Raw genomic sequence first — 13,847 nt, 5'->3', positions numbered from 1 at the left:
TCAATATCAAGCTATCCCGTTATCCACGTTATTTTAAAAAAGCAGATTTAAAAAAAAAATCTCTATATATGAATTCTAATATTGATCGACAATAAAAATAAACAGTCTGGGATCGATTCTAAATGCAACGGTAGCGCTGCTATCACTGAATGTTATACAGAGTGCAGAGCAAGCATGATGAGCGGGAAGCATAAATTCAACACTTGTTTTTAACCGTAGCTTCTGTTCATTTGTATGTAAAAAGATAAAAGATAATAAACCGAAATTATCTGGATAGTGTTACTTGTTGCCACTTTTGAAAACCTTTACCATTGAGGGAACTTTTTTGGGCCTCAAAGATAGCAAATAAAATTAGTATAATTTATTTACACTTCGTATTTTCACTAGAACATTTATTTTAACGAATATTTGTTATTTTCAATAGTGTAATGTATATTCCATTCATCTATTTTATTAATTGAGTATTTTTAAGCATGTTATAAATTAACAATTATTGTATTATTTTTCACCCCTTTCTAAAAATAAATCATGCAAAAATTTATATGATTTTCTTGTCATAACTTTTTTGAGTGTTATCAAATTCAATATAAAAAATAAATTTATTATAAATTTTAATTGATTACATAGTTTTATTTTTTTTGTTTGCCTACAAGAAAATCATGCAGCGTACAACATTATTTACTAATTATAATAATGCGAATTTTGAATAATGTTCTGCTGCAGTTCTGACAGCCGATATTAAATGTGCATTTATAAATTTATTTTATCTTGTACCAATGTCAAGCACTAACCACCTTAAGTTTGTTTGAGTAGTTAAAATGAGGCGCATAAGTCTGCACCTATAGCTACCCGAATTGATAAGGGTGACTCGTATGTAGTGAATATATAAAAGCTTTTCCTCTGCCCTATCTTCATTTCGAGTTTATTTGCCATTGAGGAGTCGAGGCACCGATCGTTTAGTTTCCGCGATGGCCAGATGGAGCATTCTGCTGTTAATTATTTGCGTAAGCTTTGTGTTTTTATAAGAAAAAAAAAACTTTTTATTCCTGCCATTATAAAGACAGACTTGTAAATTATTTTTACGTTAGAGATGAGAAATCCGGAGTGCTCTACATGACTAAAAATTTTCATATTTTATTCAGACTTTGATTCTCGGTTATGAAGGCGCCCCTGCACCTTTTGACCCACACGAAGACAGTTTAAGTCTAGAGTCAACAGTGGGTAAACAACTGAAAAAGCTATTTCAAGATGACGCAGTGTACGGACCTGTAGCAGGTAATACTAAACTTACAAATTAAAAGAAAATTTTTATGTTCACACCATCAACATTACGTGGTAAACGTAATTGATCTAATTTTTACTTTTGAAAAGGTGCCAATGAAGAGGAGCCAGTTGTAATTGTGAGACGAGAGAGAAGAAGCTTCTGGAAAAAAGTAGGAAAGGCGTTGAAAAAAGCCGGTGATGCAGTGAAAAAAGCAGCAGATGATGTTTGGAAGGGAATTAAAAAAATTCCTCCTATAATTTGCCGTGTTCCTAATATTTGTTCCATATGAGTCAACGTCCAGCGTTATAATATTAATAAAATAAAATAAGTTCTTTTCCAAATGTCATTTCACAATTTGTGTGTTTAATTCAATTTACATTTAGCTTTATTTCTCCACAAATCTAAAGTTGCTTTCATGGGCTCAGCTTAGAATATTATGCTCATTCTGCTAAATTTTTCGCAATTTGTATAAACAATCCTGAAACAATCAGAAGGCAAAAAAAAATTTATTACTAATTAATGCCACTTGATTTTACATTCATTTTCTATTATTTAAATTTCAAACCTTATCTCTTTGTTGATTTAAGCCGTTTATTTCCTGGAGCTGTTGCGTCGGTGTAAATTTTGTAACTCAACAATTATTAGATTACCATTAAATTTATTATATTGCCGTGGAACATGCACTGTTTGTTTGCTAAGCCCATCTCTCATGTAAAATTATAACGAGACGCATTTGAATCGTCGTGTACAAGAATTGATAAGGCTCTGAACTTGATACTTAAAGAGCGTTTCCAACTGCATTCAACTCTATCGAATAAAAGTTTGGCTGCGCAGGTACTGCTCAAGCAATATCCAGAAAAATTTACCAATTCTATGATGGCCCGATGGAGCATTTTTCTGTTGTTGATTTGTGTAAGTGTCTCATGTTTCATAATTATTATTCAAAAATTATTTTGAGGGTAGAATTGGGTACTCAAGAAAACAAAAGCAAAAAAAGTGGTCATCTTTGTTGAAAATTGATTTTTTTTTTCCCTAAAAAACCAAGCTATACCAGTTTTAGTCTCGTGATTTGAATTTTGAAAGATCACGTCATATTTATGGACTGAAACCTTCCTTCCAAAAATTAAAAATAAAAGAATAAGATTTTGATAGAAATGTATGTTACAATCGAAATAATTTGAAGAGCATTGTTTTGAATAAAGTTATCAATTTCTAAATCTTCCATAGAGTACAAGCCATTTTTACATTTTTCCGGCATGCTTCTTCAAAGATTTGAATCGTTACCCAAAAATTTTTGACACAATTAAGACTTTTATCATAATCATAACTTTAGAATTTAAATTTGAAAAAAAATACACCATTTACAATAATAAACTAGGCTTATTTATTATGCCATATATTATTTTTATAATTATCACGGTCACGATAATTTTATTAATAATGTACTTCTTGTTGCAGGTTTTAATATTCGGTAATGAGAGCGCTCCAGCTCATGTTGACCCCGTCTCAACAGATTTGTTTTTAAATTCAGCAACTGTTGAAAAGGACAAATCTGAGATTCTGGAAGGACAGTCTGAATTTGCACAGTTCCAATATATCGGTAAAGAAAATAAATAATAAGCTTTTATTTGAACTTTAAATTTGATTAAATAATAACTAATTTTAATGGCTATTTTTATGCAAAGGTGCCGAACAAGACAATGTGAATGGAGTCGAAGCTCTTAATCGAAAAAAGAGAGGCATAGGGAAAAAAATTAAGAAAGCACTAAAAAAAGTTAAACAACAAGTTAAAAAAGTTGCTGACAAAATTTGTCGCCTTCCTATATGTAGCGTACAAGTTACAAAGCGATTTCGTTGAATAATGTAATGTCATATGTCATAATACTTATTAAAGTAAATTTTACTATGGTCATATCGGGTCATATATAGTTGCACAATTCTTGTTTTTATCAAGGAGGAAAAAGAATATTAAATATATTTGTTTTTATTTTTATTTAATAAAATTTAAAAAAAAAATCAAGCATTGAAGTTTGCATGCACAATTTCACACGTAAAATAATTTGAACGATTTTCATGTAATTTTTACTGTAGTGGTGTTGGTAGTTGCATTTGCCACGACCGTCAAATTTGCAGCCTTGGTGGTTGCACCGGCGGTAGAAGGGATGGAAGCATTTTTAACAGTCGACGTTGATGCAATCGCTGCCGACGCTGCCACTGTTGTTGCATTAGTTTTTGCAGTGGTGGAAGGGCTGGTGGTGGATGTTGCGTTGGCACTGATCGGTGTGTTTAAATTTGCTGTAGAATTTGTGGAGTTCAGCTTTGCGGCGGTCACGCTTTTAGCAGAAGTGCTACTCAAAGACGCGTTTGAGCTTTTGGTTGTGGTGCTCGAGGCCGTCGTGGTCCCTTCGGTTGGTGCCGCGGTTGTTAGGTCGTCTGCAATCGGCAGCTTGATTTTCGTGTGTCTGATCACGCTGTACGGACGAACATGGTAAATCAAGTACTCCAGCATGTACAAGTATGTCGGCTTGACCAAGTGGAAGGAAATAGGCTCGGAAGAACAGCAGTTCAAACCCTATAAAGGACAGAGATGAGAAAGTATGAATTAATTAAAATTTTTATTTAATTTAAATTAAGAAAAATCTGATATATACAGGTGATATTAATAAAATGGTCAAAATCCAGCCGAAATCAAAATAATAAGTTTTCATAAAAGGTAAAAAAAATATCAACAACCCATAATAGACACAGGTTCCTGTCAGGGGTTGATTATTATAATTGGTGTAAGGCTGAAAGAATAATTTTCACGCCAATGCTGGTAATAAAAGAACTAAAAAAAATTGTTTACATTAAATTTTAACTTATTTTAATGTATTTATTCAGTGCAAAAGAATGATATATTTTAATTAAATAAAAATAGTATGAATAATAAAAACATCAGCTGCAAAGGCATAATTATAACGAATTTTTACATCTCCACAACATTCATATTTTTATCTTCACAACAAATTGAGATTGGCTAATATAAATGAGTTAAAGTTTAAAATAAAGCAATTTGTCAACTATGAAAAATTTCTTACCGCATTCATAGGCCAATACACATAATCATCCTTCCACCATTCCCCCTTGAGGCTTTCCAGGTCTCTCAAACTATTATCGCGATCAAAAGGCAGGCACCGCCTTCTGTTTAACTCGTCCACTGGGGTTTCTTCCTTAAAACCAAGCGCCTTGAAACAGTCACCTTGAAATTAAAAATTATAATGATTTTCTGAATCAGTTATTTTTAAGTACCTATTCTTGCAATTTTATTGTTGACGCCCTTGCATTCTGGCTTGTCTCCATTATACCCGTTTATTACCAGCTTCTTTATCGCTTCTTTGCTCAAAACGTAAGCTTAAAAATTTAGTCAATCAAAAGAAAATGTAAATTTCATAAATTTTATTGATTATGAACCTGCATTATTTGATCCAGTGATTGTCTTGTTAATTTCGTAATTGAGTTCAAAGTAAATAGGATCATTGTAGGAATAGCTGGACAGCATGGTTCTCAAATTTTCAACCACAACATACCTTCAAAATAAAAGTCAGTGAATGCATGTGGCTATTAATTATTAATTTTTTACGTGGCATGGTCAGCTTTGACGACCCATTCAAAATCTTTAATTCTTTGCTTGAGCAAAAAATCAAACGAGCTCTCCATTTTTGCCCATTCTAATTCTCTATTCGGTGGAATGTCAACATCGGTTGTGGGCAACGTAGGGTCTGAGTTAAAAAAAAATCAATTTTATTTTTTTAATGTTATTGAAAATATTTTGAATTTCACCCCGCTTTGAACTGATAAAGTGGATGTTGTTGCAGTGCCTACCCCACGTGTCCCTCACGTGGGCCGCCCTGTCATTGTGGTTGTGAGGCATGGTGTGGACGAGACAAATGATGCGGATTTCTTGAGCGAGGCGCCGCGCCGCAACCTCTTCCGATCCTTCCATCAAAAGGTATGAAGATTTTTTTTGTCAATTTATAAGATTATGATATTACCTTTTAAAAGTTCGTGAACAAACGTTGAATTTAGGTCAAGCTTCATTTCGAACGCCTCTTGAACAGTTTTAGAGACATTCACGCCATTTCCCAAAAATCTGCCATGTATTAATTAAAAATTGCTTAAAATATATATATTTTTATTAAATTATTTTTTTACGTTTCTTCTTGAATGAAAGAACTCTTGCCGAAGACTCCAGATCTCGACAGTTCTTCCTTGTCAAAAGTTGAGTACGGGGCGAGAATCAACGTCGCCAAAGTAAACCCAAAAGAGAGCCCAAGTGAAAATGTGAACACAATTCTTGGCAGACTGGCCCTTTTTGGATGCGATTTTCGTTCATTACTTGTGCTGGGCAGAATTAAATTCCGCGTCTCTTCGTGCATTGCTATACTGAGTGAAGCAAAAGGCCAAACAAATGCAGGGAAAATGTTGTAAAAAGACTCGTCACATCCTGGAAATGTGTTCTCTGCTCAGCTGGCACATCACGCATGCCCCACTTTCCCAGCATCACAATTAAAAGAGAAGCATCCTCTGTTTTTTTTATTTTATTTATCGCAAAATAGGAACAAAACTAATGTAGAAAATTCAAATAAAAAAAATGATAAAACTGCACGTAATAATGATTAATTTAACATTAAATTTATTTGCCAGCTACAGCGGGCGTAGTTTGGTTGAGATTCGCTGATGCTGGCGTAGGAGCAGGTGTGTTCATTTCCAAATGATTTACCACGAAAGGCCGAACAGTGAACGCCAGATATTCAATTGCGTACATCACGGCAGGCTTGATGTAGTGGAAAGAAACGGGGGTGTCTGCACAGCCCTCCATGCCCTATCAATTTTTTTTTATTATTTAAATACATTTTTTATTTTAATTATTTACAATAAAAGCCGGCCAGAAAGTATAAGTCCAGAACCACTTGTATTTTGTCGGTTGGACGAAGGCGTGAGTCGCCACGTCCATGGGGAAGAATCTGTTTCGTCCCTCCCAATCTCTAGAATCGCCAGCAACTGCGTTCACCGCCGCCAAACAAATACCTTCAATTTTAACATTTTCAAATTTTATAATAAAATTTGTAACTTTGAATTTCACCCATTTTTATATCGTCTGGATGTTTATTATCATTCCACTGAGGGCATTTCTTGTCTTTGCCGTCAAAAGCATTATTAACCAACCTCATGACAACTTCTTTACTCATAACCAGACCTATTTTTTTTCCATTTCAGTTAATGAAGCAGATAGGTCGAAAGTTTTACCAGCATTTTCGCTCATATAACCCTGAGGTAGAATTGGGTTCATTCTGAATCCAAAGAAAATTGGTTCGTCGGGCGTGTATGGCAACAGCATTTCTTGCAAGTTTTCAACAAAAACATAGCTAAAAATATTTCCTTAAGATTTTTTTTTCAATATTTGATGAATTTTCACTTTTTATCGTTTGTTTTTATAATCCAATCAAACTCTTCTCGGTACTTTCGCCACACATATTTCAAAGCTCCGTTTGTTTTTGCCCAGGAGCCTTCTCTGTGCCACTCTTTGCCAACGTCAGCGCTGGGCAACGATTCATCTTTACTTAATAAATTTAATTTAAGTTATTTAAGATTTGACATAAAAGAATACCATTTCCATCACTAATAAAAATAAGTTTGTTGCAATGACGACCCCAAGTTAATTTCACATGATGAGCAGCTTTTCTCGTCGAATTCGTCATGACCAGACAGAGAATTTTCACCTCGGCGCTGATCATTCTGGCCAAAACCTCCTCAGCTCCTTAAAATTTTGTTTAGTTGCGCAAGTAAAATTTTTACATATAATAAAAATCATACTTTTTAAAAGTGTCCCTGGGAGGTTTGAAGAAGGTTGAATTTGATTTTCGGATATCATTTGAAGACTTTTTTGTAATTCGTAACTGTCATCTCTAGACAGGAAACAAGCTTGAAAATTAAATTAAATGCGACTTTCGCCATACTCATCAGTATTTTGTGACAAAAGCAGTTCATCACTTATAAATGGGTTGATCTGAAATAAAGTGGTGATGAGCCCGATTGCTACGCCTACGACAATGCCAAGGGTGAAAAGGTACTGGAAGCCAGTCTCGTGCCGTGTCCGTCGCTCCATGGTGAAAATTGTGCCGTGTGGCTAACGACGCGTGCCGCTATGTGATCATTTACAACGTCACACAGCACACAACACAGCCATAGACTGCGGTTCACATCACACATCACCTCAACCCATTTAATTCTCATTTTAAATTTTATTCGACTCTATCGTTATTTCTTTCAATATTAATTTTTATTTTTAATCAAGTTTATAATAATCAACGATAATTACTTTTAAAACGACTTGTTCCTTTTCATATTGCTTTATTTCAAACTTATCATAGAGTACAACTTTTAACCTTGCTTAAGAGTTCACAACGATTTTCGCTTGACAAGATATTTAAAGTCTTTGGTCTCACATTATTTTTTGAATATTTATTTACGTATATTTATTGCAATCACTCGGAACAAACACGCCATGCATCTCTTTCCTTAAAGAACATTTTAACACGTTCAATTAAAAAAATTAAACATAGTAAAAAAAAACTACTTAGTTTCTTACGTTTTTAATGTAGTAAAAAATTATAAAAACTAAATTAAATATCATAGCTGTAAACTGCAGCAAAAAAGTAGATTTCCATTGTATTCATTTGACAGGTGGCCAAATTTTCAGTGCTCATTTTCAAATTTCGCCAAATGCATCACTCCGAATGGCTTGACGTGATAAGACAAGTATTCCAACATGTACAATGTAGCTTTAGGAATATAGTGAAATGACACTGGCTCAGTGGAACAACAGTTGAGTCCCTGTTTGGAAATTTAAATAATGGAAATTTACAATAAATGAGCAAAAATATTACCCCAACGACTGGCCAATAAAGGTATTCCCAGTACCACCAATCTTTCTTTCCTTGATCTGGATTTGCGTGATTTTCCACATCAAACGGAAAAAATCGATTTCGGCCTTGAGCGTCTCGAGAATCACCAGGCTTAGCTCCAATAACGTGGAGACATTCAGCTAAAATTATATAATTTTGTAAAATATTCATTAGGATATAATTAATTTTTTTGTTACCAATATTAACGTCCTCGCTATTTTCATTTTTGCTGTCAGCGCAGCCCTTCTTATTCTTGTCAAATGCATTATTTACCAGTCGCGCTACAGCTTCCATGCTCAAAACATACCCTGTATTAATTTACGAATTTGCCAAATGAAAAAATAAATAAATAAAACAAACCTGCCCCTCCGCTCATGTAGCCAAGCGGTGCGTGAGGTTTGAAGCGATACCCAAAGTAAATAAGTTCTTTTGGGGAGTGTCGTAAGAGCATCGCCCGCAAGTTTTCCACCATCACATACCTACTCTTTTTGTCATTATTTTTATTTTCACTGAATTAATTCAAATTTTCACGTGTCATCGTCAGCCTTCATGACCCAGTCGTAGTCGTTTTTATATTTCCCGTAGATGTACTTGAAGGAACCTGCGGTTTTCGCCCACAATCCAGCGCGATCATTCTTCACGTCAAGTTTTATTGAGGGTAGACTAAGATCTGGCCATTGCGAAAAAATAATTTACAGTAATTTAAATTAATTACGATGTACCTTCTACGTCGCTCATGAAAATAAGCTTGTTGCAATGCCGGCCCCAAGTAGTTTTGACGTGAAATGCCTTTTCTTTGTGGTTTCCCTCGGTCGTCATCACCCAACACAAAATTCGCACTTCGTTCGCCAATTTTTTTGCATTAATTGCATCCACACCTACAGATCATCAAATGTATTCGTTATTTTTTAGTTTTTTGCACTGTACCCGAGTATCCTGCTCTTTTGTTTGCGTTGCTTAAAATCATTCTGGTTTCTTCGGTTGGCTGGGCTTCGAACTGCTCCTGCTTTACTCTTGTGCGTCTGATTACACTGTACGGACGCACGTGGTAAATTAGATACTCGAGCATGTACATGAACGTCGGTTTGCCCAAGTGGAAGGAAACCGGCTCCGAAGAACAACAGTTCAAGCCCTTGATTAACAAGCAATTAATTTCAATAGATTATTATACGAATAATTAAAAATCAATTAAATATTCAATTTAATATGAATATCATTTTGTACTAAATAACCAACATACATTAAAACAGTTTCTCTTGTTCGTAAATAAATCGTAAGGAAATAAAAAAAATTTCTTACAGCATGCATGGGCCAAAAAACATAATCATCATTCCACCATTCACACTTTTGGTTTTGCATATCTGACAAATTATTTTGGTGAGTGATGGGCAGGCACCTCCTTCTCTTATAAACATCCAACGTACTCTCTTCCTTAAAAGCAAGTGCCTTAAAGCAATTGCCTATAGAAATTTCAAATTAATTAAGTGATGAATTATTATTTTAATTTTGCCTATTTTTGCTGTTTTGTTCTTGGCGCCATTGCACTCGGTTATATTTTCTTCGTTGAACCCATTCGTCACAAGTTGCCGAACTGCCTCTTTACTCAAAACATAAGCTTAAAATTTTCAATGTATTTCAAAATAAGTTATTGTTTTTAAATTATTTGGAACCTGCAGAGTTTAATCCGCTGGTTTGGTTCAATTCATAATTTAGCTCAAAGTAAATTGGAACATTGCAGGAATGGCTGGCCACCATTTTTCGCAAATTCTCAACAACAATATACCTTTAAAATGAACAAATTCTTATGACGAATTATTGACAGAACTAAATTTTGCACGTGTCTTGGTCAGTTTTAACGACCCAATCAAAAGCATCAATCCTGTTCTTCAGCAAAAATTTAAATGATCCTTCCATTTTCGCCCACTCCAGATCTCGGTTTGGAGGAATTTCAACATTGGTCGTTGGCAGCAAAGAGTCTTAAATTTAATTATCCCATTGCAAAGTCATATTAATTTTTGGCCTAACCGTTCTGTGTACTGATAAAGTGGATGTTGTTGCAGTGCCTGCCCCAAGTGTCTCGCACGTGGATCGTGTCGTTGTGTTTTTTAGGCGTGGTGATTAAGACGAGACAAACGATGCGGATTTCATGAGCAAGGCGTCGCGCCGCAACTTCCTCAGAGCCTTTTCCATCAGAAGGTAAGACCATTTATTAATTAGAGTTATTTTTAATACGCTAGATATTACCTTTCAAAAGCTCGTGTACAAACGTTGAATTTAAGTCAATTTTCAATTCAAATACCTTGTTAATTTTTTTAGAGATATTTAAACCATTTTTCGCAAAAGACCTGCAAATATAAGTCACAATTTTTATTTCATACAAAGTGACGAATCAAATTATTCTTACGTATCCTCTTCAATATACAAACTATTGCTGACGATGTCAGATCTCACCAGTTTTGCTTTTTCGAAAGCCGAATACCGAGTGAGTGTTAGCGTCGCCAAAGTGAACCCAATCGACAGCCCGAGCGTAAACGTGAACACGATTTTTGGCGGGCAAGTCCCTTTTAAAGGCGATTTTCGATCATTATTAGAGATGGTGACCGGCAAGATTAAATTCCGTTTTTCTTCAAACATAATTGACCAACTACATAAAATTAGAAGCAAATGAAAGTGAGATCAATGTTGCAACCGCCGCCAGTGAGTGGATTGTGATGGTCTCGCGTCACATCCTGAAAAATCATTCCCTGCTCAGCTGGCATACGTCCCACTTTTCATCACCAACTCACAATCAAAAAGCGTTTTTGGAATGTATATTTATTGAAACTTTCACTCTTTACTTTCTTATTAAGAGAATTTTTTCTAAAATTGAAATATTAATTTAAGCCGTCTTCATTTCTTGAAAAAAAGGATATTAAATAATTTAGTCAACTGGTGCATAATTTAAAAGTGTCTGCAACTACAGTCTTGCTTTCCCCTCAACATCCGTTCCCAGATTTAACCTATAATTTTAAAGAACACGCGACAAAAAAATATAACATTCATAACAATGGGCTTTTTTAGTTGGAAATCGTAAAAGTTGTGTACTAAATTTTTGAAAATTGGATAGAAATTTGTGAAATCAAATCGCACTATTTTCTGATTTTATACTAAATTTTTATACAATTAGTTATTGCATTCAAAATTAAAATAAATAATGTTCAAGCATTCAATCATACTTTTTGTTTATTTCCAAATTGTCAGCAGTATTTAGGATTTTCATATTTGAGGTACTTCATATTGTGTCAAATGCATCACACCAAACGGCTTGACGTGATAAATCAAATACTCCAACATGTACATTTTAGTGCTGGTCAAATAATGAAAAGATACTGGTTGATCAGAGCAACAGTTAAGTCCCTATAAAAAATATAATCGTTGAACAATTTTTAGAATTTACTTTTTAATTTACCCCTTCAACTGGCCAATAAACATATTCCCAGTACCACCAGTCTCGGTTTCCTTGAAACGGATTTACGTGATCTTCTACCGCAAACGGAAAGAAGCGGTTTCGGCCTAGAGCATCCCGAGAGTCGCCAGGTCTTGCTCCAATCACGTAGAGACATTCAGCTAAAATTTTAAATGTTTTAATTATTAAATTATTATAGAAATCAAACTTAAAAAAACCCATACCAATGAGAATGTCCTCATGATCTTCACTTTTATCGTCAGCACAGCCTTTCATTTTCCCATCAAATGCATCATTTACCAGGCCCGACACGGCTGCCATGCTCATTATATAGCCTGTAATAATTTGCAAAGAAATTAATCAGCAAAAAAATTTATTTCTGTCCCAAACCTGCTCCTCCGCTCATGTAGCCAAGTGGTGCGTGTGGTTTGAAGCGAAATCCAAAGTAAATCAGTTCCTTAGGAGAATACGGAAGGAGCATTGACCTCAGATTTTCTACGATGACATACCTTTTAATTTAAATATTTTAATCGTTTGCTTTTCACGGTGTTCTGATTTAATAAATGTTCTCTTACGTGTCGTCATCTGCCTTCATGACCCAGTCGTAGTCATCCTTGTATTTGCTGTGGATGTACTTGAAAGCGCCCACGGTTTTTGCCCATAACCCTTTACGATCTGACGGCACGTTCAGTTTGACTGAGGGTAGTTCGCGATCTGTGTAGAATTTAATCAGCATTTGATCTCTATTTTTGGTAATGCGGGGGACCTGCTACGTCACTAATGAATATGAGCTTGTTGCAATGCCGCCCCCAAGTAGTTTTGACGTGAAATGCCTTGTCTTTGTGGTTCGATTCGGTCGTCATCACCCAACACAAAACTCGCACTTTGCTCGCCAAATTTCTCGCATTCATTTCCTCCGCACCTGCGGATCATCAGATCTATAAATATTTTTCCATGTGATATTATTTTTTTTTATAAAAAGAAATAAATAATGAAAATATAAATTGATTTACTGCGTAGGAGCTCCAACGCTAAGGACGAGTTAAGCTCCATGTCATGGGCCAATTGTAAAAGCGTCTTTTTCTGCGCTGCCTCCTGCGGCGGACAGTCTGCTGGGCTTTTGGTCCTTTCAATTAATTAAATTGAGAAAAAAAATTATCTCAGGCAATAACTCGTACTCCATTTCCAATTGAGCGACATCGTGGTGAGTAGCATGTTTCAGTTTGACAAATAGATCTTGCTCTAAAAAACTGTGCGACACTAAAATTGAAGACATCGCAAAGCCAACCGCAATTCCTACAGCGAACGCACACAAAAGCCTGGGTGCTGAACTTCTACTACTCCTTACAATTATTGGCCCTAAAATAGAAATTATTATCAAATTTACAGTTTTTATTGTTTTTTAATTTTTTACAAGTGAGAAAATATGATCTTACCAGCATCAGCTTTTTGCATTTTGATCATCTTAAAAGCCGCCTCACGTCATCAATCACCGTAAAATCAAATGCAGAGATTATAAAAATTTATTGAATTACCAGTTATTTTGGCAGCTGGCATGATGCATGCCTAAATGTTTCATGAAAAATGTTTACAATGTTGGCGTTCTCCGCGTTCTGCTTATCGCTATAGGTGAGGCAATTCTTAAATTCTTATCTCTGAAAGTGCAACCTATATTCAATAAAAAAAATCGGTAAACTTATCCTATCGGACGAAGCGTATTCAAGCAAAAATTTTAGTTATGAATTTATAACTTTTTGGATCGGTATATCTGCAGAGTGTGATATAAGATAAGCCTTAGATACGCATAATTAAAGTCACAAAAAGTGATTTTGATGTAATCAATTGATTCATTTGACATTTATATCAACATTATTTTTTGGGAACATTTAACACTGCTCCCAAATTTTTATCTTTTGTCAAGTGTTAAAAATAATAAAAGCGATTATTAGATTGCGGTGAATTTGGTAGTTAAGAGATTTTCACTATAAATTATAAACTGATATGCGTTGAAAGCTTTCACGATATTGAATAATTTTAGCTAACAATGAAATATATATTCACTATTTTCAAAGTCCTCAAAAAGTAGAGCTAATTCCACCTTACACGTTTTTGGAGTTTAAGCGCTCAAAATAAAAATCACCATTTAATTATAAAATGAACTGTGAGGTCTGTGAGAAATAAAGAAAACCTTAGC

At 34.7% G+C, this 13,847-nt stretch overlaps 4 protein-coding genes and 1 long non-coding RNA gene across 5 annotated transcripts; 2 read left to right on the top strand and 3 right to left on the bottom strand.

The window, feature by feature from the left end:
• The first annotated feature begins 868 nt into the window (after nt 1–868).
• LOC132203965 (uncharacterized) lies at nt 869–1,618 on the top strand. The gene is made up of 3 exons (XM_059632142.1): nt 869–1,004; nt 1,143–1,275; nt 1,372–1,618. The coding sequence occupies exons 1-3, from the start codon at nt 969–971 to the stop codon at nt 1,551–1,553; spliced, it is 351 nt and encodes a 116-aa protein (XP_059488125.1). The 5' UTR covers nt 869–968; the 3' UTR covers nt 1,554–1,618.
• Nucleotides 1,619–2,018: 400 nt separating this feature from the next.
• On the top strand, nt 2,019–3,217 carry LOC132204034 (uncharacterized). The gene is made up of 3 exons (XR_009442496.1): nt 2,019–2,176; nt 2,723–2,864; nt 2,950–3,217. It is a non-coding gene; the product is annotated as an uncharacterized LOC132204034 (long non-coding RNA).
• A 26-nt stretch (nt 3,218–3,243) lies between these two features.
• Nucleotides 3,244–5,679, bottom strand: LOC132204031 (glycoprotein-N-acetylgalactosamine 3-beta-galactosyltransferase 1-like). The gene is made up of 8 exons (XM_059632247.1): nt 5,456–5,679; nt 5,296–5,393; nt 5,084–5,239; nt 4,884–5,022; nt 4,715–4,830; nt 4,553–4,654; nt 4,342–4,502; nt 3,244–3,836 (listed from the first exon to the last, which is right to left on the bottom strand). Exons 1-8 carry the CDS (start codon nt 5,677–5,679, stop codon nt 3,336–3,338), a joined length of 1,497 nt encoding a protein of 498 aa, XP_059488230.1. The 3' UTR covers nt 3,244–3,335.
• Nucleotides 5,680–5,845: 166 nt separating this feature from the next.
• On the bottom strand, nt 5,846–7,435 carry LOC132203966 (glycoprotein-N-acetylgalactosamine 3-beta-galactosyltransferase 1-like). The gene is made up of 8 exons (XM_059632143.1): nt 7,261–7,435; nt 7,118–7,209; nt 6,912–7,061; nt 6,720–6,858; nt 6,551–6,669; nt 6,387–6,500; nt 6,177–6,331; nt 5,846–6,125 (listed from the first exon to the last, which is right to left on the bottom strand). Exons 1-8 carry the CDS (start codon nt 7,407–7,409, stop codon nt 5,937–5,939), a joined length of 1,107 nt encoding a protein of 368 aa, XP_059488126.1. The 5' UTR covers nt 7,410–7,435; the 3' UTR covers nt 5,846–5,936.
• Nucleotides 7,436–7,659: 224 nt separating this feature from the next.
• LOC132204077 (uncharacterized) lies at nt 7,660–13,324 on the bottom strand. The gene is made up of 23 exons (XM_059632325.1): nt 13,090–13,324; nt 12,832–13,012; nt 12,667–12,779; nt 12,420–12,575; nt 12,229–12,367; nt 12,044–12,162; nt 11,878–11,988; nt 11,657–11,814; nt 11,470–11,604; nt 10,613–10,875; nt 10,453–10,553; nt 10,234–10,389; nt 10,046–10,184; nt 9,879–9,991; nt 9,719–9,823; nt 9,508–9,668; nt 9,136–9,340; nt 8,931–9,086; nt 8,740–8,878; nt 8,569–8,687; nt 8,406–8,516; nt 8,191–8,348; nt 7,660–8,137 (listed from the first exon to the last, which is right to left on the bottom strand). Exons 1-23 carry the CDS (start codon nt 13,115–13,117, stop codon nt 8,000–8,002), a joined length of 3,204 nt encoding a protein of 1,067 aa, XP_059488308.1. The 5' UTR covers nt 13,118–13,324; the 3' UTR covers nt 7,660–7,999.
• Nucleotides 13,325–13,847: the final 523 nt, after the last annotated feature.

This window comes from Neocloeon triangulifer, unplaced genomic scaffold (assembly GCF_031216515.1).
Source record: "Neocloeon triangulifer isolate White Clay Creek 2 clone unplaced genomic scaffold, ASM3121651v1 ptg000020l, whole genome shotgun sequence".
Taxonomy (NCBI): domain Eukaryota; kingdom Metazoa; phylum Arthropoda; class Insecta; order Ephemeroptera; family Baetidae; genus Neocloeon; species Neocloeon triangulifer.
Note: the sequence above shows the minus strand (reverse complement) of the source record. Positions and strands in the feature narration are given on the sequence as shown.

What these genes read in the sequence shown, in the direction of transcription:
- LOC132204077 (XM_059632325.1), bottom strand. Translation starts at nt 13,117, where the DNA reads ATGATCAAAATGCAAAAAGCTGATGCTG. An exon ending in GTCGCTCAATTGGAAATGGA is followed by an intron (nt 12,780 to 12,831) that starts GTACGAGTTATT and finishes ATTAATTGAAAG; the next exon opens with GACCAAAAGCCCAGCAGACT. An exon ending in CTACATGAGCGGAGGGGCAG is followed by an intron (nt 8,517 to 8,568) that starts GTTTGTTTTATT and finishes AAATTAATACAG; the next exon opens with GGTATGTTTTGAGCATGGAA.
- LOC132203965 (XM_059632142.1), top strand. Translation starts at nt 969, where the DNA reads ATGGCCAGATGGAGCATTCTGCTGTTAATTATTTGC. An exon ending in TTCTGCTGTTAATTATTTGC is followed by an intron (nt 1,005 to 1,142) that starts GTAAGCTTTGTG and finishes TATTTTATTCAG; the next exon opens with ACTTTGATTCTCGGTTATGA. An exon ending in AGTGTACGGACCTGTAGCAG is followed by an intron (nt 1,276 to 1,371) that starts GTAATACTAAAC and finishes ACTTTTGAAAAG; the next exon opens with GTGCCAATGAAGAGGAGCCA.
- LOC132203966 (XM_059632143.1), bottom strand. Translation starts at nt 7,409, where the DNA reads ATGGAGCGACGGACACGGCACGAGACTGGCTTCCAGTACCTTTTCACC. An exon ending in CCCAGGGACACTTTTAAAAA is followed by an intron (nt 7,062 to 7,117) that starts GTATGATTTTTA and finishes CAAAATTTTAAG; the next exon opens with GAGCTGAGGAGGTTTTGGCC. An exon ending in TTTTATTAGTGATGGAAATG is followed by an intron (nt 6,859 to 6,911) that starts GTATTCTTTTAT and finishes TATTAAGTAAAG; the next exon opens with ATGAATCGTTGCCCAGCGCT.
- LOC132204031 (XM_059632247.1), bottom strand. Translation starts at nt 5,679, where the DNA reads ATGCACGAAGAGACGCGGAATTTAATTCTGCCCAGCACAAGTAATGAA. An exon ending in CAATAAAATTGCAAGAATAG is followed by an intron (nt 4,503 to 4,552) that starts GTACTTAAAAAT and finishes TTTAATTTCAAG; the next exon opens with GTGACTGTTTCAAGGCGCTT. An exon ending in TGTATTGGCCTATGAATGCG is followed by an intron (nt 3,837 to 4,341) that starts GTAAGAAATTTT and finishes TGTCCTTTATAG; the next exon opens with GGTTTGAACTGCTGTTCTTC.